At 40.2% G+C, this 27,954-nt stretch overlaps 2 protein-coding genes across 3 annotated transcripts; one reads left to right on the top strand and one right to left on the bottom strand.

Annotated features, from left to right (window-relative positions):
• Positions 1-525: 525 nt before the first annotated feature.
• rhoaa (ras homolog gene family, member Aa) lies at positions 526-16,811 on the bottom strand. Of its 2 annotated transcripts, none has more exons than XM_067591220.1 (5): positions 16,706-16,811; positions 11,566-11,721; positions 9,507-9,627; positions 9,272-9,402; positions 526-2,918 (listed from the first exon to the last, which is right to left on the bottom strand). In XM_067591220.1, exons 2-5 carry the CDS (start codon positions 11,719-11,721, stop codon positions 2,745-2,747), a joined length of 582 nt encoding a protein of 193 aa, XP_067447321.1. In that variant the 5' UTR covers positions 16,706-16,811; the 3' UTR covers positions 526-2,744. The 2 variants fall into 2 exon arrangements, with proteins under 2 accessions (XP_067447321.1, XP_067447322.1); XM_067591221.1 differs by having other exon boundaries at positions 16,733-16,810.
• On the top strand, positions 16,138-25,840 carry tpx2 (TPX2 microtubule nucleation factor). The gene is made up of 17 exons (XM_067591217.1): positions 16,138-16,220; positions 17,673-17,810; positions 18,315-18,444; positions 18,916-19,029; positions 20,365-20,488; positions 20,781-20,843; positions 21,030-21,130; positions 21,306-21,439; positions 21,703-21,805; positions 22,899-23,037; positions 23,311-23,362; positions 23,498-23,590; positions 23,716-23,889; positions 23,994-24,140; positions 24,230-24,341; positions 24,666-24,832; positions 25,102-25,840. Exons 2-17 carry the CDS (start codon positions 17,697-17,699, stop codon positions 25,210-25,212), a joined length of 1,878 nt encoding a protein of 625 aa, XP_067447318.1. The 5' UTR covers positions 16,138-16,220; positions 17,673-17,696; the 3' UTR covers positions 25,213-25,840.
• The last annotated feature ends 2,114 nt before the right edge of the window (positions 25,841-27,954 follow it).

The following is a 27,954-nucleotide window of genomic DNA, read 5'->3' as shown; positions in this document are numbered from 1 at the left end:
AGTTCAGGACTTCAGAATGCTGACATGCTCTAACAACCCTGTCCCTTATGTTTCTTCTTCTTTTAAAAGGTACCACAGGTAGGTCTTTAAAGGTTTCTTGCGAGGATGGGTCATTTTGAAGAATATGCCAATGTTTTAAAATTATGAAAACTGATGTTCTTAGTTTTAGGGGTGAAAGTTGTGCAGTAAATAAGCCTCTCTGCTCTTGAATCCACTTTGTTTTCTGCACATACAAGCCAATCTTCTTGGTGATTTCTTTCTCTGAATTTGGATAACATCTCGACTTTACTTTTATCATGTTGCTCTGGAACATCACATATTCTTTTCAGTCTAGTGATTTGAAGAGTTGCTGGAGTTTTGAGCTCGTTAGACGTTTTTCCTTCTCCGTACACCAGAAACCCCTACTCTGCTTCTGCAGCATCAATCTGTATTCAGTGAGCTACCTGTTGGTGGTGAACAAATGCATGATCTGTAATAATAACTGAAATGGTGTTAAGCATGTGAACAGTGACACCAGTGGCAGGATTTGGTCATTGTCTCTCACAATTTATTTCCTTTAGAATATATTAAAAAAGATAACTGGAGGATACATTTGTATACAAAAGAATATTCCTCTTACAAATAACCAATCCTTTAGGAGATGCTCGTATCTTGCATTTTATAATTTGACATTTTTTTCAAAGTGTTTAAGTCATGCTGAACTTTTGTTTTAACATGTGTGCAAATAATACAACGTAAGCCAGTAGAATATCACATGGAGTTAAAAAATAACATAAAACAGTATATGAAGCGAGAAAAGAAAAGCTGTCAACAATGAGTGAACTGGCAGAATGGAAACATGGTAAAATGCACTCCCAATAACACCATGGCATGTACCATAAATTCTCAAATAAAAGCTGGTATTTAAATCATGTGAGTCTCATATTGGAAACGGCAAATAAAGGCTGGGTCTAATAACGTCTCACAAGGTAAATTCAGTATAATGCACATTTTCACAACAGTAATTCCATCAGTACATCAGTCGGCCATTTGGTCATGTGACAGTAATGGATGGAAAACTGCATTAATTTGTATCTTCTTTTGCCAATTTTCTGGAAACATTGGTTAAAATTGGATCTATATTTGGATGGAAACCTAGCTGAACTCACCACATTGCTCCTGAGCTTACCTTCTCACAAAAATACTGTTTTCATTCACTAATTATTTCCCATTGCTTCCACTACCGTCACTGAAACTCAATACTTCCTGCAGATGTTTCAAATTAAAAGCCAAGAAGTGTTGTGGGTAAAATAATTAAAATCTGAACTGAAATAATTAAAAACAAAAGACAGTGTTTGTGTTAAAATAGAGAAACTCACCGAGCAGCAGAGTGGTGAGTTTGACATGATTCTGTTATTGCAATGATGGAATGAGTGCTGTGGAAATGTACATAATTAGATTGAACATATCAAGACTACAGGTGGAGGTGCTGAGTTCATCAACAATTAAAACAGGAGCAGATCAGAAAACAGGGAGGCCTCTACTACTAAACATGATGAAATATACAGACGGGTGACAAATCAAATGAAAAACCAGTCCAGGTCTGAGTGCTTGACCCCTACAGTAAGGGGATCTGGTGGCTCTGTTATACTCTGGGGGGCATTTTACTGGCATGGTTTGGGTCCACTTGTCCTCTTAAGAGGGAAAGGTCACTGCTAATCAATACAAATATGTTGTGAGTGATCACCTTTATCCTATGATGAAACATTTCTATTCTGATGGGAGTGGTATCTATCATGTTCGTCCCTCCAGAAGACTTCAGAGACTTGTGGAATCAATGCTGAGGCTTACTGAGGCTGTTCTGGTGGCACGTGTTGGTCCAACACCTTACTGAGACACTTTATGTTGGTTTTTCCTTTAATTTGTCACCCGTCTGGACTTATAAACACAGGGAAATCAGAAAGAAGTCTTGACTCTAATATAACCCTGTTTGACATTAAGGCCTGGTCCTCTCTCTAGTTTCGGTAAATTAAGGCTTTGACCACTATTTGAGGATTTACGGTAACTGACTAGAGGATTATACCATTTAATAACCAACTGCATACAGTGTGTCTGACAGTCCACATCAATTCAATCACATACAGTTAAGCTGATTGAACTCAATTCTTTAAGTGTTGCATTCATTAACAAGCTCGTATAAAACACTCAAATAAGTTGGTCTCCTTACAGTTATTATATATTTATGCTCAAATGCCAATAATCTAACTTTTTGCTTTTTAAATTAATTGAAGTTGTATCAAATACTATAGCTTTTCAAAAGGAAGGACAAGCACAATCACACTGCGAGCCATGGAGGTCAGGCATACATCTGTGGGTACAGTGACACTCCTGAACTCTTTTGGAGTTGGTGTCAATGACAAACCATTCAGAGTAATGGAGATATTACTTACATAAACTGCCACACTTTGAGAAATATGAATGAGAGATCATGTTCTCTTAAGTTTGGGTGTTATAAATCCTCACCAGAGATTACAGTATTTTCATTTGAAAGCTAAAAGCTATAACCTTAAATGTATACACTCCCTTTTTCCATTGCATTTGACCTTCCTCTTTTCTCCTTTGGCCTGGTTTCACTTTTCTCTCTCATCTTTACAAGCCCTGTTTAATTTGGCCCACCCTGGTGACAAAACAGACATAGAGGAGGGATGCTTTTCTTGGCCTGGTTTGGTTCCCTCTTCCCTCCCAATCCTGTGTGACTTGACGCTCTATAGCAGAAGGCAGCCACCCTTCTTTCCTCGTCTCTTGGCCTGCAGCGCTGCCCTGGTGGCCATCTCAAACACCTCCCTCACACCGTCCTTCGTCTTCGCTGAGCACTCCAAGTAACCAAAGGCATTGATGCGGTTAGCCATGTCCCTCCCCTCGTCGGACTTTACTGGTTCCTGTTTGGAAAAAAAACAAGTCATTAAGGATAATCAGATCAACTAATCAAAATCAGCAGATATTGATATTGAGAAACTGATATAATATTCTTATGGAAATACACCAAGTGCTGAATCCAATGCAAAAGTGGCAGTAGTGGAAGAAGTTATCAGATCCGTTACTGAATACAACACAAACAACTTTATTAATCCCACGCACACAGGTGTAACATGTGTAACCATTTTTTTATTCAAATAAAATAATCAGAAATCAAAACCAGATGTCACATCTCAGTACAGAGGACCACAGCTGAAACTCACTGATTTATTGATTGTTCATGAAATGTCAAACAATAAGACAAATTCCCAAAAGGTTTCTGGAACCCAAAGTTGTGTCTTCAAACTACTTTGACCAACAGTCCAAAAACCCAAAAGAATTCAATACACTATACAGTGACACATATGTAACAGAGAAAAACATCAAATCCGCATACTGGAGAAACTAGAGTTGGGGGGTTATTTTAATAATCTATTTCCTGTCATTCTACTGAGTGTTGCAACACTACGGGAGACATTCTTTACCCCTGGCTGATTACATCCTTGGATTTGAGAAGATACAATTTCACTTTACATGTCTCGTAGCCTTTTTCCTCAATTTCTCTATCCAAGTTTCCTAACTCCTCTCTCTTCTCCTTGCAACATTTTCTCAAAGTGTTGGAATTTGTAATCAGTTCTGCCATCTTAGTCCCTGCAGTACTCTCAGCTTTCTGCAAAACTGTCTGCATCTTTTTCAAGGGTCTCTCACATAGACTGTGCATAGTTTTTCTTTTCTTCCATAAATCCTCAAGTTCATCTTCAGCCATTTTTGCTTTTAAAGACCCGCTCATCCTTTGTCTTTTTCCTTTTTTCCTCATCCAGGTGCATTCTGTACCTGGTCCACGCAGTTGCACAGTAGTTTAGCAACTCTTTCGTAAGTTGTACCTGGGTCGATGCATTATACACTCTCACGTGGTCACAGATAAGTCTTTGGGCGACAACCACTTCTTAGTTGACTGAGAACCCCCGTTCAACTGTGGCCATGGAAGAGGAACAGCAGCTTCTTCACAAAGGATGAGGTGCTCATGTGCCAGTGCAAAAACATGTCGAAGAGTGTTGAAGAGGAATGTCATGAACTGCTATGCAAACACATCACCTGTATTTAAAAATGGAAAATATATATTAGCTCTTGCTTACACATTGGACCTTATTCTCGTGCAAAATACTAACACCATTAAAAAATATTAAGTGCAGAAAGTTTTCTGGAAACAGTATGCACAGAATAAACTCAAAAGTACTTAAACTTCAATGCGGCATGATAAATTACCAGCATTTGGACATGGACTATTGTTAATAAGGCTAAAACAATAGAGCTTATGAGAATTAAAATATACTTTTTTTTAATGTCAACTCATTTCTTATTCCTGTGTTGGACTTGGCAACTGTTTATCCTGCACAAACCTCTGGATGAGGTCCTTCATTCTCTGCGAGCACACATCTGGCTCAGAGTATATTCTAGCTGGGTCCAGACATGTCATGTTTTGGACCAAAAGGTACTTCAGTGGACACTTATCCAGTATGTTCTTGCAGATGTTTGAGAGACCAATCCCACTGTCTTTCAAGAACTGCAGCTGACTAAACTCGTCTGCTCTGCTTTGACTCCTTGATGTTCCCTGACAAAAGTAGAAAGCTGCACAAACTTCCAATTTACACGTGGTCCATCCATTGACACCGTCAACATCTTACTGAGGCTGAGCTCTTTTGTACCGCTGTACAGGGCAGAAAATAAATAAAAACAAAACAACAAGTTAATGGCAGATTATGTAGCCCATGTATGTGTAAGACATGGGATGAACATTATGAGATAAGCTTTAAAGCCAAAGCTTATTAAGATGACGATTACTGGTGTGATAATAGAATAATTTATAATGAAGAGGACAGCATGTATGGTTTTGGTGACTTGTAGGTCAACAGACAATGGTAAACACAAACACATTTTTATGAACATCTATGTATGTTACATACCGTACATTCAGTTGCCAATTTATTAGGTTCATCTAACAAAAATTAATGCAGTGTAATGCAATGGTCCAGCAGAAAATCCTACCTCATGATGGTTAAAATGTTCAGTGTTGTTGAAACTTTTCTAATTAAATTTTATGTTCATGCCTAGTATAGTACTATAGAACCTACAAGATCAATTACAGTCACGTAATTGCTGCTGAGACGTGTGTACTATTAAAAAAAACACACTCTTTAAAATTTAGTTTGAAACCATCTCCTTCACCTGCAAATCACCAAAAAGTGATTGCTGGTAACGGACCTTCGTGGCCACCAGAACTTCAATATTGAGTGAATTTAAAGTAAATATCGAGTATAATTGTTGTGATCTGATAAGAGGCTCTGTTGGCTTACCTTGAATGTATCCAGTAAATCCTCTGTGGAGTGACCCAGGAACTGAAAACCATAGTAGCGGGAGTAAACATATGTTGCCGTCCCATCGGTGGTCCAGTGCTTGATGTGGAGGTCTAGTTGTTTGTTTTGTATTGTCTTATTCATGCTTTTGTAAAACATTACGACAAATGACTCATCGTTCACTTTTGTGATCAGTTGTCTTTTGATAAACTAGTGCAGTGCCCGTTCAAAACATGCATGTTCGGAACGGGCAGATTGCTTATTATTTCTTGAGAACCATATTGATACATTGTATATATATATATATATATACATATATATGTATCAACTGACAAACATGTCAATTAAAACAATAAGGGTTTAATAAATCAAATGGTTTTAATGCAGACAGAAACTTCACCAGTGAGACTAAACTGAGGTTGAACCGTAGAAGCAGTTAATGGCCTTCCATTGGTTGATTCTGCTGCCAGTCAAATGTGTCTTTGCTCTGATTGGCTAGTTTTACTGTCTACGCCTCTGTTTATTTCTGCTGTGTGTGCTCGTTCCTCTCTCTCGGGCAGCTTCATTGAGCGAGACGCGTGCCTTTGTCCCGCTCAGCGAGTCAGAGCCCAAAAGCCCCACCCTGCAGTGATGTGATGGTGTTTGTATCAAACAGTCCCAACTGCACTCAGACACAGAGCTGAGCAGCTTGCTGTTTGCTTGCTTATTCAAAGTTTATTAAATGTGTCACATGTGCAAACAACTTCACACTCATCACTGTGCTTCCTTTGGTCCTCAGCAGTACACCCACCAAGTGTGAAGTCGAGTCAGAGCCCAGAAGCCCCACCCCACTGTGATGTGATGGTGTTTGTATCAAACAGTCCCCGCTGCACTCAGACACAGAGCTGAGAGGCTCGCTGTTCGCTTGTTTGTTCACAGTTTATTCATATTAAACGGTCTGTCTTCATAGTAAATCACCTGGTGCTCGCCCCTCTCTCTCTTTTTCTCGTCTTTTTTAAAATGAGTCAGGAAAGCCAATATAAAGCCTAACTTTCAACATTATCAAACGAAGAGAGATGTCGTCCCCAAGCAGCAACCTGCAATTCCTTGAATGGCCACTTGAGGCTCCAAAAGCAAGTCAATCCACATAGACCCCCATGTTAAACTGCCCAACTTTACAGCAGAAATAAACATGTTTACAGCCTCGTACGTTTTTTTTAAAAAATGGTTTTGGGCTCTATAGCTAATTTCCTCTTTCATGACAACTGTACAGGGGTGAATTTTTAATAACTCACCCATTTAAATTTTATTAGGCCGTAAATTATGCATGATTAAGGTTGTGGCTACTTTGAGTGACAGATTGCTAGCTCCTAGGTAGCTTATTTCAGCAGCCAGGCTTCATTCGGCCCGCCTCAGCTCCACCTCTTTGCCCATTTTGGATTAGCCTGGAGACAGGCAGAGTCAGGAACGGCCAAGATGGCGACGGCCGGAGCCGCCCACTTTGAGCTTCAAAACTGCTCTTCAGAAACCAACGGGTGACATCATGGTGACTATGTCCATATTCTTTTACAGTCTATGGTAGTCTCCTCCTCTCTCTCATGGCTGGGTTGTAAAGCTGTCAGTCAGATAAAAACTGGCATCAAAGCATCAATGATGACATACAGACTGAACTCTTTGTCCCTGCTCTCAGAGAGCTGACTGAAGTGTTGGACTATAATGAAATAATTTCAATGTTCAACACCAAGCCCCGTCGTCTCCTGCTGTAATCATCAAAAGTAAGCTAATTTACAATTTCAGATTGTAGTAGCTTATTGCCTATTTCAATATGATTGTTTATTAACATCAGCATAAAATCCAATTGTACATCGATGTTACTGTGTCTCTGTGTGTGTGTACGGGTGTGTATGTGTGTGTGTGTGTGTGTGTGTGTGTGTGTGTGTGTGTGTGGTTTATGTGGCCGCCATGCCAGGCTATGGTCAGGTGTCATTTTAAACATTACTGAGCTTGTTGTTGCCATTGTACCTTTGTCCATATGCTTGATTAATGATGTTCATCTTGGTCCTGTAATGTTGCCTCTGATGATGTATAAGGCTTGTATGATTAAACTGTGGTGCATTCAGGCAAGTATAGTTGTAACGGCCTATTTTGGTTAACATATGTGTTTCAGAAGCTATTAAGTGTGATTGGTCTTGGTTGGGCTTGGCCCATCTGATTTTCTCTGTGACCATCGACGCTGCGTGATTTCTGCCTATATCACTGATATGTCTTTTCCTGCAGAATGAGAACTTTTACTTTTGATACTTTCAGTGCATTTTCTCATAATGTTGTACTTTTACTTGTGAGGGATTTTGAATGGACTTTTACTTATAATTGTATATTTTGACATTAATGTGTTGTTGTACTTTTACTTCAGATTAACAGAACAAAGAGAATTGAATTCTTTTTGCGACCACCAAATCCTCCAGAAAGTATTTTGGCTTCTTCTGGGTTCTTGCAAGTTAATTTTCTCTGTTTCCATCAGGGCGTCATCATGTTTTACCAACCAGTATTCCTTGTCCTTTATTCCCACTGCAAGTCCACTACTAAATGCTCCGTAGGTTTTAGCATTGTCATTGTTGATAGATGTTTTTATCAAGCTTATTTATCTTATTCATGGATTTTTTATTCCACATACAGCTCCCTGGTGCTTTTTATTCCTTTTGTGTGCTGTATATCATATTATTGATTTGGTTGTTTGTCTGTTATTGTGTTGTGTGTACAACAAGCGGCTCCAAACAACAAATTCAGGGTTCCTGCAGTTCCTTTAAAAGCCTTAAAAAGTTTTAAATTTGATGTTAAAAATTTAAGTTCATAAAATTCTATACTGTAGGACATCATTAGATTATTAGCACTGAAGCATCAGTGGTGTAGATTCTGGAGGTGGAGCTAGTTTCAACTACTTCATATATACTTAGACTAGAGGTTTAGAGGGGATATCACCTTCTGAACATCTGAAACATGAGACACAACTACAGCCAAAAAGGTTGGAACCACTGGTTTAATCTTTAATGATGTGTTGCATTTTAGGAGCTTATCATATCTTTTTATAGGTGTGCAAGTCCGTCCACAGATGGAGTAAGTAGTAACACACACACTTGCTGTCATATGCCATAATAACTAAAACAGCTCTTTGCTGCTTGTTTACTTTGTAGCTCAGTAATTCTCCTCATTAGTTTCAGGGTTTTAAATGCGTTTTTAAAAGCAGACATTTATGAAGTAAAGGATCACAAAGTTATGAGGTTTTAAATATGAAAAACAATACCCATCCATAAAACCCCCCAGGAATGATCTGACCTCACTGCTGTAGACTAGCTTGAGACATCCTCTGCTTCACTGGCATTAATGGTGTAGATCAAAAAATCATCTACTGTTGTATGTTTTGTTTTACCGTCTACTACTACATGACTCCATCTGTGGACGGACTTGCACACCTTGCAGGCACTGAGAATGTTTACATGCCCGCTACGCTGTATTTATCCTGGCTTTGATCATATTCCCGTAGCTCCACATCAGCACATCATTCTGTGCATATAAAACTTCACAGGCTGTACACTAAACGCCCTCCTGCACCTCTCTGACGGCAGATACAGGGGGAGTGTTCAGCTGTGCAGAGGTGAGGTTTATGTCTCTCTCTCTCTAGCTCTCCTTTTTCACTCATGATACAACTACTTCTGTCACGTTTCATGCGAACATGAGTGCAACACTATGACTGCCTTTCAGGAGAGACTGAGTTATCCCCCTCCCCTGTCTGTGATGGCTGGACAGACAGTGGCCATTCGGAACAACTATAAACACATTTGATTTCTGATGTGGTCGATAACACATAAGAACCAGTTCTGAGTGACCGTATATTAACCCTTAAAGACTCCTGAAAGCATCTGCATCAGAGAGCCGGCCTCACTGACCTGCTTCATCTTCGCCAGCTCTCGGCGTGTGTGCTCGTCGTTCCTCAGGTCTTTCTTGTTTCCCACAAGAATGATGGGCACGTTGGGACAGAAGTGCTTGACCTCAGGAGTCCACTTCTCAGGGATATTCTCTACATGAGACACAAGGTAAACATGTAGGACCTGCAGCAGATGCAAACAGTGTGTGTGTGTGTGTGTGTGAAACAACAATAGAGAGAAAAGAGGAAAATCTCACCTAAACTGTCGGGACTGTCAATGGAGAAACACATGAGGATGACATCAGTGTCTGGATAAGACAGAGGACGCAGTCGATCGTAGTCCTCCTGACCTGCTGTGTCCCACAGAGCCAGCTCCACCTACAAACACAAGCAGGTTACGACACACTTCACAAATATTTCTCAAGCTGTGAGAGAAGTAAAAGAGCACGCTGTTTCTGAATCTCCACTAACCTTTAAAGTCACAGTCACAACGGCGGCACATGCAGATGCTGCGGCCAGTAGCTCCCTAAAACTTTGCTACATTTTTGTTTTAATTTGCTATTTTTTCGCCTTTATTAATAAAGCATGTGTTATTTATGACAGAAATACAGTCATCAACGTTGGAAAAGGAAGTGCAGAAGAGAGGGAAGAGAGCGTGGATCAGAGCTAAGCTAACCTAGCCTGGACCCAGCGTACTTCTGTCTAATGTCCGGTCGCAGACTGAGGCTAACTCAGCAAAGGGAAATCAGAGAGTGTTGTGTTCACATCTTTACAGAGACCTGGCTCCATCCTAACATCCCAGATCAAGTCTAGTCAAGATCTAGTCTGAACGACCAGCGCCCTGTGGCACATCAAAGACAACATCCCAGACAGCCTGGTACCAGTTTGCATACAGAATCAACAGATCCACAGAAGATGCCATCTCCACTGTCCTCCACTCAGTTCTTGCACACCTTGAAAATAACAACACCTCCGTCAGAATGCTGCTTGTTTATTTCAGCTCCCTCGATAAGCAGATGATGAGACGTTGGCAGGTTTTCACTGCAACTTTATTGCGCATAATAACACAGGCTACTGTGAGCCGTAGCCAACGCCAAAACAACTAAAAACCCTGCACTAGCCTCTCACTTAGCCTCTCGTAACATCAGACTAACCGCTGAGTGCCAAAAACTGAAAGGAGACAAGAACAAGCCCCTTAACTGTCAGCCTATTACAGCTGTGTTATCTCCCACTGATCACTGTTACAGGTAGCTCACATGACAGACAGGCTTCAACATGTTCACTGACAGTCTGGAAATATCAGTACTGTAACTCAACAGACCTCATGTCTGAACTTAACAGTAACAATCATAACAGTTAAACACTAGCATGTTACAATACAACCTCCCCCATGAAACTGATTGAAGTAGCTCTCTGGGATTGAGTATCACACTCTGCAACTGACTTCCTCATAAACAGACTCCAGACAGTTTGGATTTGAGTCAAATCCTTTAGATCTTCTTTTTTTAATTTACATTTTCTGATTTCCACAAACAATTAAGGACAAACTCTGACATAATAGAATGGTTTATGTTATATATGTCTTTACATTTCTCCACAATTTACCAGTTTACTGTGCAGTGTGATTCTGTTGGAAACTTCAGTCCATATGTACTTTAAGCTAGTTATCAAAAGTATAACTGTCCCTTTTCTGTACATTTTGAGTATATTAAGATCATCTGTTTTAAATGCAGATGTTAGAAGATGCTGAGTTTCTTTCTGCTGTAGATTCTCTCAAGTTGTAAATAAACTTTCAACTCATTAACAGCTCTACAGCCCAGTCGTTAACATGTTGTATCTCATACAGAAACTGAAATGTAAAATCGTTGTAAAAATGTAAACGTTTGTGATTCTAATGAGGAGTTGCGTGGTTGAACTATTTCTTGGTGAACAATAGAGTTCTTACAGTCTTGTCATCACCTGGTTGCCGGGCAACACAATTCAGAGCAGGATTTGAAATGATTTATATTTTAAATATAACTAAATGTTTCTGGAGCAGTGACGGTGATGTTTACAACAGCACAGTCACTACAGAAATTAAATATCTCTCTGGAAACTAATCAAAACATTTTATTCCCGGCATCAAAATATTGTGTGAGGTTTAGAGAGAATGACGAGCGCAGACATCAGTCAGTATCAGTCCTTCAAATGTCAAACTATTTCTTTAATACCAGAGTCTATAATCAGCTGATAACTGATCCACATACCATACAGATGATGTTATTACCAGGGAGAGCCTCAGACTACACACACTGCTGTAGATATGAAGAAACTTACCTGTTTACTATCCACCTCAATATCTGCTACATAGTTTTCAAAGACTGTGGGCACATAAACTTCAGGGAACTGGTCCTTGCTGAACACTATGAGGAGGCAGGTCTTCCCACAGGCTCCGTCACCAACTATCACCAGTTTCTTCCTGATCGCAGCCATCTGAAGGAGATGAAAACAGACATTTATCAATAGACTAGATCAGATTCAGATCAGAGGTCAGGGTTAGTTAGAGGAGTCCTGAGGTTAGACAGTGGTATGAACAGTTTTGTCATGATGAAAAGTGAAAGGCTCAACAGGAACACCCGGGTGTGATCTATGTGGAAATAGTTTGCATCAATCTCTGGTTGAATGTTTCCTCCCAGCAACAACCTTTCTGATGTGTTAACACACCCATGAAGAAGAACCCAGTGGAGCAGTGACACACACATCAAAACACAGTCAACTGCATGTTCAACAACTCTTCACACTCCATGTTGTTGCTGTTTTGGCAGCTTGATTTTAAAATCCTTCCTTCAAATTGTCAACACGTGCTCATGAATCACACAATCCTAAACTCTCATTAGTTATAGCTACAACATTTCAACAATTTTATCTTTTTTTTTTTAAAAGAGAAGTTAGAGATCAGTGTGTCTGAAGGTTTATCAGACACCAAAACACTGCACAGCACTTTACACTACTATGGAGAAAGAAAGTTATCACGACAATCATTTGTTCCTGTGTATAAAGAATTATTAGACAGGCGAGCATGAAAAAGGGTTTAATAACCTTATTATCCAAACCAGATGTTTTACTGATTGAATGCTAAACATTGATTACAAGGTTTTCCACTGATATACACTAAAGGTGTAAAAATCAGAGGTTGAATAAAACTATTTATCCGTCACAAATAGTCTTCAGGCTGCTGTTCAACTTCTTCTATAGATTCTGAAGTCTTACTTGTTTTTTTAAGACTTTTATACATTTTTGATTCCACTGGACATTATTTTTTATTTCAAGCTTGGTAACATTTTATCTCGATTATTTCCATGCTTTAATAGGATATTAATAGTTGTGTAATATATCTATCACAACTCCTAGATTTCTTTTTCATGTGGTGTTAGACAAGCGTGTGTCTTATTTTGTTTTTTATTGGAGTTCTTCTCTCTGAGTGTCAGATGTAACTAAAACTTGTAACTTAGAAATCACAAGAACTCCACTGGCTGATGACACGGCATCATTTCTTCATGATAAATCTCAAATGTGTTGAAAGAACTCAAAGTGTGAAATCTTTTGTTTGAAAGTGGAAAATATCTTGGAATCCATGGATGCAAAATGTTACACTCAGACAAAATCTAAATTTTTAACCTCAACTTCAAGAAGACCTGTCTATTGATTTATTGATTGATTTATTTATGTGCCATTTCAGAGGGATTTATCTGTTACAGGTCCAGTTCTTTTAAGTTCATTTAAGTTTTGTATATTGATGAACTTTAAATTCCTTCACTAAATGTATCACTGTAATAATATGACTGGAAGATTTACTGACTTAGATATCAGAAGAATCATTCACACATTTACTCTGTCAAGTTTTGTAAAGATTTGGAGAAATATCTAAAGGATATAAAGTAGGGTCCAAAAGTCTGAGACCACATTGAAAATCTCGAATATTTTCACGTGGAAATAATCAAAAAGTTTGAGGATTCAGAAACATTTAAGAACACAAGAAGTTATGAGATGTAAAATGAAGAATAAATATTATAGATTCTGCATTATTCCAGAGCAACTCAACCTGCAGCCAGTGTTCACCTGTTATACAGTTTCCAGCAGATCATTGCTCACTAAGTAGCATTGTGATAGTGGGAAACATCAGAACTAAGTGAAAGTGTCAGAAGTCAAGTTGTTCTTCTGAACAAAGAGGAGCTTTCTCAGAGTCACATCACGGTTAGACTAAAGGTTTCTAAGGACGCAGCGCATGGAGCATCACACCACCAGAAGATCAATGCATCAAGCTTTGTTCCCTGAGAGATAGAAAAGCAACTTCATCACAGATATAGAAGTTGCTAAATAAAGAAGGCAAGACTCTAATCAATCATTAGTGTCAAAAGAAGGCTGTGTTGTCTCAGAGGATGAGGAGCAGTTTCTAAACCGCTTCTGAGGAGGACAAACAAGGCAAAACGCTTAGTGTGGGATAAGAAATAGCAGCATTTCACAGTGGATGACTGGAAAAAGTCCTATTTACTGATGAATCCAAGTTTAAGATGTATGGCAGTAACAGAAGGGTGAATGTAAGGAGACTAACAGGACAGAGATGATACCAGTTTATCAAACCCACAGTCAAACATGGTGCTGGGAATATTCAAGTCTGGAGTTGGACACCTGTACCGAACTCATTACACCCTGACCAAAGAGAAGTACCACTTCAGAGACATGCTGGACCTTCTGCTTTGCATCTTTGTGGAGACCACGCCCACTGGAAGGGCTGAAACACTAAATAAATCCCTGTAGCTGGATAGAAACATTAGATTTCAGCATGTCAGCCTTCCCTCTTAACACACGTTATGTTTCTTCTCCACAGGTAACTTTAAACAACCAAAACAAAACAATCAAAACAAAACCTGCACAGACATGCCATCATTTCCTATTCAGGCTCTTTCTACAGTTCAAACATCTATTACAACCACATACGATTCAATTAAAGCCCCACTCTAGCCAGTGTTACTTCTTGTTTAACGGTTAACATTCTCTCTCATATAATAACATAATCCGTTACCATGGCAACCAGATTGCCATTCTAGAACACCGGTGATGTATTGGAATGGTAACCATATTATAGCCTAACATGTCCGCTTGCTACAGCATTAGCTATATAGATGTCAGCAAAAGAAACATGTGAAATCCATAGTTGAGATCAGACAATGGATTCGTTATTGATGGATCATCTATCCAGTGGCCAGGCCCGGTTCTACGAGGGTGCAAAAGCATGTATTGCACCCTCAGTTTAATATTTTGCACCCTAAGTTGAAATTTGAATAATAAATGCTGAGCACAGCACGGCAGGTCTCAGCACACGGACTGTGTGGGCGTCTCCATGCGCACCTGCTACTATGGTTCATGTATGTGCAGCAGCGCAACGTGCCAAAGGGCTGAGTGAATATAGATCAGCTGGTGTGGTGATTAATAAAAACTCTCTCAGCCAATCACATCACTGCTCTCATAGCTCTGACACAGCTGTGCCAATCACAGTGAAACGTGATAACAACAGCTCAACAAACACACGTCACGACATGAACACACATCACCACAAATCTGCAGCCAAAGACAGATGGAGTAGTTTTTTTCATCAGTTAGTTACTATAATAATGATAATGTCAGCTTAGAGTTATTTGTCAGAAAATATTTGGCGAACAGTGTGGCTAATCAACATTCTCAGGAAATGACTAATATGAAATATCTTAAAAATGTCAAAACACACTGGAGGAGGGCTTTTAACAGCTGTTCTGTTAGCAACATGTCCAGACATATATACGCAGGTTTTTGAGCACAGTTCAGGTCTATCTCTCCCACCGCAGGGCACACAGCCCTGTATCCATTTCTGTCATCTTAAACGCTCAGTTTTTCAGTTTGGCAGCTTGTAAACCTTCAACTTTGGGTTCTTTACCCTGCTGGTGGTGCATCCAACCACACAGCAGCTTTCAGGCATTTTTCTGTTGTTTGCTAGCAGACAGAAGTGAGAAGGAGGCAGCTTCATGCAGTACAAAGTCAATGGAGAGCAATGAATTGATTTCCCTCCGGGGTGGGTGGGTCTTCATTGTGCCCTGTCTCTATACTGCAGCAGGATAATGAACACAAACACACCTCAAAGCTTTGACAAGAACTACTTTAAGACCAAAAAAGACCAAGGAGTCCTGACTGTCATGGACTTTCCTCCACAGTCCCCGGACCTCAACCCCATTGTGGGGGCACCTGAAGACTGAGAAAGCCAAGCATTCTGTGACATCACAAGAAGCTCTTTTGAACATTGTCAAATCATGCCAGGCTGACGAGGGTCATCAGGTTTTGCACAAACTCGTGGAGTCCATGCCAGCTCGACAGCATGCTGTCATTAAAGCAAAAAGGGGACATACCAGATACTAAGATATTCTGAATTTCATGTAAATTTTTCAAGGATTCAACTTTTCACTCAAACTGTTAAGCTAATATTATCAGTTGTAATAAAATGTAATTAAAAATGTATTATATTATTGACTAGTGGTCTGAGATTTTTGAACCCCACTGTAGGTTACAATATACAGAAATATAGACAGTGTTGCTTACTTTGATCGTAATTCCTCCTTCCCATACGATATGATTCATTCAGTTAAATTATTCATAAGTTTTTCAGGTTTTTTGGATTGATCTTATTACAAAGATACACTGAAATCAATTACCTGTAAAAAAAAATAAAATAAAAATAAAGGGTCAAGAATGTTTGAAGCACATAGAAAAAACGTTGCCAAGCACCACATAACGTCTGTGCAGTGGCATCTTCTTATTTATTGTTTTTGGTCATTTATGATTTATTTATTATCATTTATCCAATTTCCCTCTATTGTATTTATCTATTTTTTATTTCTTTATTTTCAAGCTGAGACGTCTAACTTTTTTATATTTTTACTTTGGCAAATAAAGCTTTAAAAGTGGTAAGTAATGGCACAAATAGAGCGTTTAAGATACTTTCGGTAGTTACCAGGCGTAGCTGGTGAATTTTATGTTGACGTTGCGTTATAATCTCACTTACTCACTGTTTTTAGCTTTAACTGTTACTTCTAATGTTAAGGACTACTGTGTTTGTCAACTCAACCTCTGGTGAAATGCTTTACGTTACAGATAACTTTCCTACCTAACTGAATGTCACATTAGTTTAAGTAATTTTATATTTGGCGTATGTTTGTTTCCGAATCAGTGGAGTGTCAGCTAACTTCTAGCTAGCCGCAGTTTCCATTACATCTAAGGAAGCTAACTGTTAGCTTGCTAACTTTGATTAATATGTCCAGACAACTGGCCTCTTGTCAAGCTGGACACATGATTATGATACCAATATATTGCTTAATTCTAGCAGAAGCCTTTATATAGAGAGCAACTAAGCAGTGACAGATTCTGAGTAGACACTAAAACATCATTTTACCGTTTTATTTGAGACAACGTTACTCGCCTTTCTTTAGTTTTCCTGTCGGACCTGACAGTCCCGCCCCCAAGGTGCCACGACGATTGCGCCCGCCCATTGTGCATACTTTCAGCCAATGAGACACCGTGAAATAATGAGTGAAGCGTAAATCAGCCATCCAGCAGACACCAAAATTGCCCAGTTTTACCCAACATAAAGACATTGGCAAATTTCAGCCCTGGGTTGAGCCTTTCAGGGATGATTTCTGTCAGGTTGCATACAAATCCTGCTGCTAAAAGAAGTTTGTCCCATCTCTGTGTTTCAAAACCCTCCTTATCTTGCAGCTTCACTGGGATTGTATAAATAAGAGTGATATTAAATGCATGTCCGTTGTTGATAAATCAATTCATGATGATTGAAACAAAAACTATGTGTCGTGTGTATATTTTTCTGGTGTATATGTGAATGTAGCGCGCGGGGAAAGGTCAAACTGAACCATGAAAACAAAAATGAACTATAAAGTGTAAACTATAGAAAAAACAAGATGTGTGAACACGGGAGGGCCACCAACATCCAGATCTGTTGCGTGGCAGCAGATGCAGCCATCACAGGGTGACGGTCCGCAAAACTGCACAGAGCATATAGAAACGTTTCTATATCACACAGACTGGGAGGAAACTGCCTGGGAGGTTGAGTTCAGGGCAAAAGAGAAAACAGAAGCGATTTGACATGGGCATCATTTTACTTCCCTTTTGTAAAATTGGATTTGTCAAATTTACTTCCTCTCAAAACATGCTTTATTTCACTTTTTTGTTACTTTATAGACTAATATGATCGATTGTCTGAATAACTTGACTCGACTCAACCTTTGAAGTATTTACACCCATATCGGGAGTTTCATAAAATAAAATGTTTTACATTAAAGTTCTTAATCCATGTGCACAGATGTCCACATAAATATTTGTTTCTACATTTGTGTTCATGCAAGACGAGGTTGACTTGGTATGAGCCAATGAGCGGCGAGCTGACGAACAGGACGTCAGCCATTGGACGATTCAAAAAGGAGGAAATTCAAACACCAGACGTAACGTCTGCAGTTGCATGTATACAGCTCTGGGCGGACGCGGTAAGCGATGTTACTAATCTTATTTAATTAATACTATGTTAGATCTGTATTTGCTTCACGATTTATTATATTAAAGTAAGCTAAACTAGATAGCAACGCGATGTAGCAATATTCAATCTGTGTTAACTCGAATAAGCTGATAGATGAATTCAAACAGTTGTGTGCGTATGAAGGGGCTGTTGGTTAAACGTTAACCGGGCTAGCGAGAACTTAGCCTGTTGTTTCTTCAGAAACATCAACTTATCGTGCAGCTCGCACATGGAGTAAAGTAATGCCCGAAAGACAGTTCAGTAACAGTTAGCTATGCTACGTCGTTTCTTTCTTTCTCTTTTTTCTTTTTGTTTTTTGGCAAAATGTATTTCACATGTTAACGTTAGCTGCGTTCTCCAAGTTCGTTTGTTTTTAGGTTATTGTCAGGTTTGTCTATCAAAGAAACCATACCGTGTGTGTGTGTATATATATTAGTTAACTTACACACACATTTGTGTTGTATTTCATCGTTAGTTACTAGGAGTTGAGAACATGGCGGAAGGCAGCCCCAGTGAAACATCTGGCCGTTACGAGTACGATGCTCCGTCCTACGTGGTGGACTTCAAACAACTGGAGGGCACCGACGGCGACGACAGCTGGTTTGGTAAGTCTACATTTTAGTGGATTCAGCTAACGTTATAGTACATTAAGCATGTGCTATGTCTTTGTTTTCATTGCAGCATCCTCATAACAACTGAAAGCTAACGTGACTTGTTATTGTGTGTGGCTAACTCTGCTAAGTTTAGCGTTAACAACTACATGAACAATAAAATGGTAACTTATCATGATGAATTTTGTTTGAACACATAATACAGCCGTAGGTGGAGAAAATAACAAAGATACTACATTCATACAGTACATGAGTTCATGAGTAAACACTGCTTTGGCGAAGCTAAAGATGTTAGTTTATGGTGACCAAAGGGGAAAAAACTAACTAGATAAAATGCCAACGCCCCAGTTTGTGCCCCTCATGTATTGGCGTATATTCAGGTCTCACAGATAATGAGTTTTCTCCCAAATCAACCAACATGTAGGATAAATTCCACATCTGCTTGTTTGACTCTCTTTCATGCAGAGCAACAGACCACTGGAGAAGACCTTTTCACCCCTTTGAGACCAGTCAAGCCAGTGGAGTGCAATGAAGAGCCCGCAGCCAGCAAACCCCCCCCAGTCAAGACTGTGGAGGATGGTTAGTTTTCTTTGCATTATAAGTAGTTCAGATGCACTCTGTATTTCTGTTGGATACTTAAAGGCACTAGCTAATCACAGACTGATATTTAGTTATTTCCTGTATTCCAATGAGCTCTTTGGTGATTAATATTGGGTTTGGAAAAGCAGCCTGGGAGGGGCCATGGAGAAAAGAATAACTAATTTATTCCCTTGATTTAGTCATTTGTGCTCTCAATTTAATAATTTGTGCTCTGGATTTGAACAGATTTCACCCTCATGTAGGGATGTACGACAATATTGGCATGTCATCATATCGGTTGATAAACGGCCAAGATGAGTTGGAAAATATCAGCAAAAAATGCCCTTATTCTATTCTCCTGTCCAGTGTGCGCCCTCACTATGGATCGATTTGAATTCAGCAAGTTTTTATTTTGATCTTGGACTAAGATATGTGGATATTAAGCACAACCCCATCATTTAAGATCCCTCATTTATAAAGTGTATGTAATCTAAGTACATCCATGGTTGTGGAGCGCTTCCTGGTTGCCTTGGATCAAGCTGGACCTGGATCAGTAACTGACAGGGAAACGCTGTCATCATCACTTTCTATAATGTGTTGTTTGTCAAGGGGTGCCCAAACCTTTGCATACAACTGTGTGTGTGTGTGTGTGTGTGTGTGTGTGTGTGTGTGTGTGTGTGTGTATGATTTAGTGTTTTGTAATTCAGTTTTTAGTTCTCAATACTTGGTTAATGGCCCAATCCCACACCAGCCCCTACCCACTACCACTCCGCACTCACAGCTGTGGGGGGCACTTCTAATGAAGGGGGAGAGTATAAACGGATAGCCAAATTACGGGACACCCTTGCCACTTTACTGGACACAAGGAAGCAGCCATCACCATGGCAACAGATGGGTGCTGTGCATGCATGGCTGTTATACTGTTTCACAGTTTACGAGAGGATAGCTGCTTGCAGAGGACGAAACTGTGAGAATTAGATATAAGGAAAATTTTAATTTAGTTTTATGTAAGTTATGCTGCATACAGGCGTTTGTGGGTTTGCTACAAGTCAAGCTAACTTAGGGACTAAGTGATATTCTGACTTTTCACACCACACATTCTGAGATTTTGTTTTAGACTGTAAAGTTTTCTCTTACATTTGTATGTTTCCTCCGTTCTGTTGCATGTGCACTTCCTGTTAGGATGATTGTAAGCCTGTGCTGATGCAGACTCGCTAGTTAAAGGTTTCACAGTCCACTTACACTCCGCGAGGGGGGAGTGAACAGGGCGAGAGGATGGGATGGTTATGGATTGGGCCACAGTGTACTCATATGGACTGTTTTTTGATATTTCAGGTCCCAGCACATCCACATCAGTATCTTCAAACATAGTCACATGCTGGGGTGCTGGAGCTTCTGCTAATGGTGGTGCCAGACCAAAGACAAGGACCTCTGGTCAACCCCCTGCTCAACCACGCAGGTACAGTCCCAGTCATGGCTACTCGTATACTGGTGTGACACTGCCTTAGAAATATGTCTGCTACATATCTCAAAAAAAACTTTGATCAGGGCCAAAACAACTATTCTCTACCTGTCTCTTCATGAGACTTTGTGTCTTTTCTTGGTCTATTGAATATATAAATAACACACAGCGTTGAGTTACTGGTGCTGGATAAAGTATTGTGATGTAAGATGTTTCGTCCATGCTTGTGTGGTTCTACGTTATGTGGATTGTCTTTATACTCACCTGCAGATGATTTATCTACTTTTAGGGTTTCAAAACGTAAAGGGGCAACGGGCACACCAGCACAACCACTAGTCAAAAAGCACAAAAAGTAAGTGAAATGACCTCCTGTCATATCCTCCCCAGATGTTCTCCTGCTCTTTACAGCAACAAGTCCTGCTAAACTTTTGCAGAAAGCTCCAAATGACTAGAATATTTTACTTTCAATGAGAAGCTAAGATGGAAAAGCGGATGATGTCTTCTTTTGTTCACCAATAATTATTTTGATGTGTGGCAGCTCTGAAGATCACGAGCTGGAGCGCATCAGGAACCTCCAGAAGGAAGTGGCTCTGCGTCGCAAGAGGAATGAAGCCAGTTACAAAGCTGCTCTGGCTGGCAGTGAGTAGATGTTACTGTCTTCATGTAGAGCTGCAGTCAGTAGTAAATGCACTTGCTGACAACCTCCTTTTTTAAAGTGTTGGTTAGCATTAGGTGCCATTTTACAAGATCTGAAAATTGTGATTTTCGGTTAATTGTCTTTGTTGAAAGGAAGTTTGAATCACTGTTCTTTCAGATCCACCACAGAAGAAGATGGCCCTGTCAACAACTGTGCCTGAAGAATTCCACTTCAACACAGACACTCGTGCTAGAGCAGCCTCTTCAACCAGCGCAGGCCACGACGAAGCAGACTCTGCTCCTCATGCTCGCGTAAGTAGTTCATTCATAGAACGGCGTGAACTCTGACCACTAATGATCAGGAGAGGCCAGCTTTGATAATCTCACAATATCGATTCTCTATTCAAAACTGATTAATTGAAGAGAAACCCCCACAACCCCCCAACAACCCACCCCACTACAACCACAGCCCTCCAGAAACCTAGAGAAACCCTTGGAAAGTGTCACTGGTTAAATGTCTAAGATCTAATGTGGGTGTGTTTGCTGTGTATTTATTAACATTATGTCTCCTACAGCGGGGAGCAGCTGACTACGTGCCCATGGCTCAGGCAATACAACAGTTCCAGAAACGAACCCCGGACCGCTACCATGTGCCCAGTCGCCAGAATCTGGAGAAAGGTGTGCAGGAGATGTCATGTTTTTTTGTTTTGTTTTGTTTTTTTGGGGGGGGGGGTTAAGTCTTTAACATTCAATGCAACATCTGTTTTTTGTTTGTTTTTGTTTTTCATTGTTTTTTGTAGGGCTGTAGTCTCCAAGTCGATTAGTTGGTCGATATGCTCTTATCTGACCAAATTCTCATTGGTTGAATAATCTCCCTGTTACTTTCATAAGGAGAAAAGTGCTACATCAGCAGCCTTCCAGGATTAATCCATTATTTCCTGTGGCGGGAGGGACAGACTAACAAACTACCTGTGAAAACGGGGGTGTATTCAAAACACCCCTGTTGTTTTCACAACTTTAAACTCTCCCAACCTGATGGAGACTGCTGGGTCTAACTGTACTCAACGTTTACTGAGCGTTTACTGAGCGTTTACTGAGCGTTCACTGAACGTTTACTGAATCAGTGTTTCTCCTATGATTATAACAAGGAGAACCCCCGCCAGGCCAAAAAAATATTTTAATGCCAAAAATAACACCAAATATCCATTCATTCATTTGGAAATCAATGGCATTTGGGAGCCTCTGTGCAGCACTGTTCCAACACGTGAGTCAACCCCTGTGTTGTAGCCTGGGAAACTCCTGGTAGCGTAGCTCCGTTAAGGAATAGGGCAGTGAGTAATATGTTGGTGTAGCAGGTGTGAAAGGGTGAGCGGCAGAAAAGTGATGGTGAATGCGAGCGGAGCAGAGGAAAAGGTTAGCAGTCAGTTGTCAGTGTGTCAGTTAATAAAAGCTGCAGCTTCTCAAGACCAAGAAAAGTCACGTCTGTTGTTTTGCCAACTGCTGGAAAAGTGAAGGGGGTTAGCTCCAAAGTTAGCAACAATGAGTTAGCCTAACCTGACGATGCTAAACAGAGAAATGTGTGGCTGCTGAGTTCACTCTGTCCCATAACAGCCAACAATTTTTAGTCCCCCCACCCCTGTGACTAATCAATCAGTTGAAGATTATTTATGGTTTCAGTCTGTCTCTGGTTGACTACAGCCATAGTTTCTTGTTTTTTGTTAAAGCGTCACATGTAACTCAATCACATATTTTCTAATAAAATGTTTGTCAGGGCCGTGCCCAGTGAGAGGCGACCACCTGAAACTCACCCAGCCTCACTCCCCACACCTGATGACCCGCCAGAGGAGCCGGGCCCAAACCGCCAAGAGCAGCGACGAGCTGGAAGCTGAAGAGGTGGACAAACTTCAGAAGTATGGCTCTTTACTTTCTTTTGTATTATTTGGATATTCCATTTCAATATCATCTCCTCTACTTTTTATTGAATGTTATAAATGTGCCATCTATATCATATCATATCATATATCATCTATATGACAATACAGAAATATGGCTGGAAATGGTTTCTGCATTAAAATGTCTAAAGACGACTAGACCTGTATTATGTTTTGTTGAGTTGTGTTTCCAACACTTTACTGTCAGAACATCAAAGGAGCTGTTTTACTGACGTTGTGTTTAAATCACAGGAAAAAGTTCAAGGCCAATCCGCTGCCCAAGAAGATCATGGGTGGTGTCGTGGTGAGTTTAAATCATGCTGCCAACAGTTCAGGGTTCACACTGTCACTTTGTTGTTTGTTTTTTAATTGAGAGAATGACACTTTTAAGGTCATTTCCATATGTGAATGCAGCTTTAAGACTTCCTCCTGTCAACAGGGAGTACCAGAGAAGAAGGTTCTGCTGCCGACCGTGCCAGAGTCTCCAGCTTTCGCCCTCAAGAACAGAGTCCGTGTAGAGAAGGTTGAGGAAGTAAGTCTTGAATTCAAAGCTGCTCAACTGACTTTTTTCTTCAGCTTTAAGTAACTCGAGCCTTCCATCACAGCCGTACCATCTACTTGAACCTAATGTTGCTTCATTTGTGTTTGTCTTGTCAGGTGAAACAACCCTCACCAGTCAAGGCCTCCCAAGTCCCTCACTTTGGCCTTCCCTTCCAACCTCGGCTGCCTCAGAAACACGTGGTGGAGGTCTGTCCTTTCTCCTTTGAGGAGAGGGAGCGAGAGAGGAGGGTGCTGAAAGAGAAGAAGCTGGAGGAGAATCAAAATGTAGAGGTAGTCACACTCCCCCAACCTGTGTCCTTACGCCTCGGGATAAATGACTAGTTAATAGTTAGTTAACACAACTAATATACCCGTTTTCTGTAAAACCTTTCCAGGTGCCAGAGTTCAAGGCTCAGCAGCTCCCATGCTTCGACACCGTGGCTCTCCCTGAGAAGAAGAAGCTGGAGCCCACGAAGCCAAAACCCTTCACACTGCTGACAGATCAACGCGGAGCCACAAAGACCAGCCGCCAGGAGCTGATGGTACGATACAGTCTGCCACTCAATCTATGAAAAGCAATAATTGTCTTTTTTTACCTCAGAAATTCAAACATGACCTCTTTGCCCTGCAGGTGAAAGAGGAGCAGAAAATACAGGAGGAAGCAGCGACGTTCAAAGCCAGACCGAACCTGGTCACACACAAAGAGCCTTTCCAGCCCAAGAAGGAGCACAGGGCTGCAGTTGGTAAGACCATCGACACTGGTGTCAATGAAAAGGCCAACACTGTTACTGTTAGTCCATCTCTCAAAACTTTCTGACTTCAAGACTCAGAAAATTTTCAGAAAATCAAATCCTACTGAAATGAAAGGAAATGGTGCATTTGTTGTGAACTGTTTTCAGCTAATAGAGCAACATAACGACATACATACGGTCTACAGAGACGATCAAACACTTCAGCTTTCATCTCTAAGGCTGACGTCTTCTCCAGCGTTGTAATTCACGGCCCTGCTGTTTGAAGTGCACTACTGTTTGTCACAGCATTGTCTGAAGGCGTTCATTCTCACACAGCCGTAGAGTCCTTCGAGCTGGCGACAGAGCGGCGGGCCCGGGAGTGGGAGGAGAGTAAGCAGCTGGCCAGCGAGAGGGAGGCACACAGGGCGCTCATGGAGGAGGAGAAGAGACGAGAGCAGGAGCAGTGGGCAAAGGAGGAGATCACCAGACTGCGACAAGAACAGGTACTCACTAATATTTAGACATGTTCATTTAATCAGGAAGTCTCATTGAGATTAAGATCAGGGCGGCTGTGACTCAGGAGGCAGAGCGGGTCCACAAACCGTAAGATGGGCAGCAGATTCCCAGCTCCTCCAGTCTGCAGAACAGCCTCTGCTCTCTTACTCTAAATGGATCATAATCTACAAAATGAACATCATGATGCTGAATAAGGCTTGTAACTAGCGACACTATCAGTCTGTCTGATGTGGATTTTCTTAACCTCCCTCTGCAGGTTCACAAGGCTCAGCCCATCAGACACTACAAACCTGTAGCTCTGAAGAAGAGTGAGACACCTCTCACTGTTCCCAAGTCACCCAACTTTAGTGACCGCTTCGGATTGTGAGCCTCGCTTTGTATTATACTGTACCTCTTCTGTTCTTGTCTGTACTTTGTCTGTTGTGCTCAATTTTTTTATATGAAATTCTGACCAAACCAACTTATAGTAGCAATTTATTATTACCTTATTAACATGCCAATTTCAGTTTTAAAGGAAAGGTTCACAATTTTTCAAGTGTCTTTAAAACAGTCAGGTGCCCACATGAACAGTGAAAGAAGTTTTCCTCACTGTAATCATTCCTCCTGTTCATACCGGCTGTTCAAAGATCCTTCAAATGTGCTTTCAATGTATGTAAAGGGAGCAACAACCACAATGTATTTATAAGTTTATCTGAAGCTTCATATTAGCTCCAGATAAACTTTTAAATGCATTTTTACACAGGAGGCTCCATCACTCACATTATGAAGGGATCTAGTGGTCAGTATGAACAGGAGGATGATTACAGCAAGACAAACCTGTTTCAATGTTCATTTGGGCTTCTGACTGTTTTAAGACACTTGAAAAATTGTGAACCGTCTTTTAAGTTTGGAAAAACCCGAGCTTGTGTGGCACTGTGACAAATCCTCACTGTTTATCATTTCCACATGTTGTATAATGTTTGATTAAATGTATAATTAAATATGTATAGTTGAAATGTTTTGTGATTTTAGTAGTTTGAATACATTGAAGTAATATGCAACACAAGTGGAATAAAGAAGGTCTTCTAGACCTTAAGATTAGATAACAGAGCAGGACAAACCTTCAGGCCCTCATCAGGTCATTTACAGTGCTTTAGTGATGTATATTAACATGAATCTTACATATTTAGTCTCTAATATGAGTTAAGCTCCAAAAACACTGGATCCTACACTTCCCATAATGCAATACCATAGCCTCTTCTGATACTGCCCTCGTCTGGTTCGCTCCACTCCCAGTCTGTAACACAGGTATCAGAGGTTATCTGCACAGGTAGCAGCCTACACCTCATGATCTGTGGAATGCCCTTTAATCTGTGAATCCTTGGATCAATGTCAGCTCATAAATGGCCTGAATGTTGTTGCACAAAGGACTAATGTGAATATCTTGTGTTGCAACATTGACATCAGGAAGACTACAGGGTTTGTTCCAATAGTTTAGACTCAGGACTAAAGTAACATGTCCACTTTCTCAAAGAACAAAGGAAAGAATCACTTTAGTGAAATCTGTGGCCATGTGCCTTCATGTAAGGTCAGGAGCTCTTTTAACCCCTTAATGAATACATTTTACAGTAGATGCTTCTCATATTGAAGTAGCAATAGTCTGCTGGCTAAAAGAGGGATATAAATGTCTGTCGCTTTGAAACAAGTTGAGAGTGAATCACATTTTGCATTATTAAAAGAGATGTTCACAATTTCTTCAAGTCTGTCCTAAAACAACAGTCAGGTGCCCAAACATTGTTTTTATTTTTTCTTCAATCATCCCAACCGTTAAGAAGATGCCTTCATAAAGCAATTACAGTATAAGTGAAGGGAGGCAAAATCCACAGTCCTCCTGTGCAGAAATGTATTCGAAGCTTCAGATTAACTTTCAGTCGTCCAGATGAGTCAAATCAAGTAGATGTCTTTCAAATTGACTTTTTCTTACGATCCTTCCACTGCAGATCAACAGGAAAACGCTGTCAAGACATTTTTTTTTAAGAATGGAAGATATACAGTTTAACTCAGACTCCTGAAACTTCATATCAACCTTCAGATCAACTTTTAGATACATTTTTGCTCAGAACGAGGACGTTATGTCCTCCACAGATCTGGCTTTGGTCCAGGATTTTTGAATGGGATTAGTTTACTATAATACTGACCAAAGACTGCAATACAGATACATGGAAGTATTTCAGAATTTTCCAGCCATCTGGATCTAACTAAACAAGACAGCCCATCGTCCCCGTTATCTGTGATGCCAATAGAAGCTCACACATAGAAGCTCACATAAAGGTAAAATGTTTACAACAAAGATGCCAATTATACTCAAATTCATTTACATGCAGCTGATGTTATGGATTAATGTTCCTTTGTATGTGTTTCAGTGGTTCAAGAAGAGACCACATATTAACATGTATAATAACATAAAATATGAACATACATGTCATCCTACATGAAAACAAACATGAATGACTACATGTTAATTAAAGAGCACAATACAGGTAAAACAGGAGCAGCATATATATTCAGCTAAAAACAGGAAAAGACAGTTGCGCAACTTAGTTAAATAAAACAGTAAAAAGAAATGTTTTGAGTCTACTTTTAAAAGAACTAAGCTTTGGTGTTTCTAATATGTAGTCGGGTGCTCCATCTGTTTGGAGCATAAAGCTGAATGCAGCTTCAGTTTCAGAGCACACGGGGAACAACAAGGAGACCACTGGTTAGACACACAGTTAGTGTTGTGATATTTATAATTGACAGCAGCTGATATAAAATGTAATCTTGACTATTAGGCCACTATTAGAGAATTCAGCTGAACTGAACAGAAACTGACAGAATAATTAATTAATAATCATTTTGAGCAGAAGAATCGTTCATGTACAGATCCAGATGTGTCGCATGGTGGATTTCTAGCCAAGGCTAATTTGCGACGCTCGTCCCTGGTTAAACTTTTCTATTTAAAACAGTCACAACAAATCACCACCAGAAATACATGAATTAAATAAAGCTCATAATAAATAACAACAGTATTTACATCACATAACAATCAATGTACATGTGTTGTATATGTGTGCACATGTTCCCTAATTCA

The sequence above is a fragment of the Thunnus thynnus genome, chromosome 6 (genome assembly GCF_963924715.1).
Source record: "Thunnus thynnus chromosome 6, fThuThy2.1, whole genome shotgun sequence".
Taxonomy (NCBI): domain Eukaryota; kingdom Metazoa; phylum Chordata; class Actinopteri; order Scombriformes; family Scombridae; genus Thunnus; species Thunnus thynnus.
Note: the sequence above shows the minus strand (reverse complement) of the source record. Positions and strands in the feature narration are given on the sequence as shown.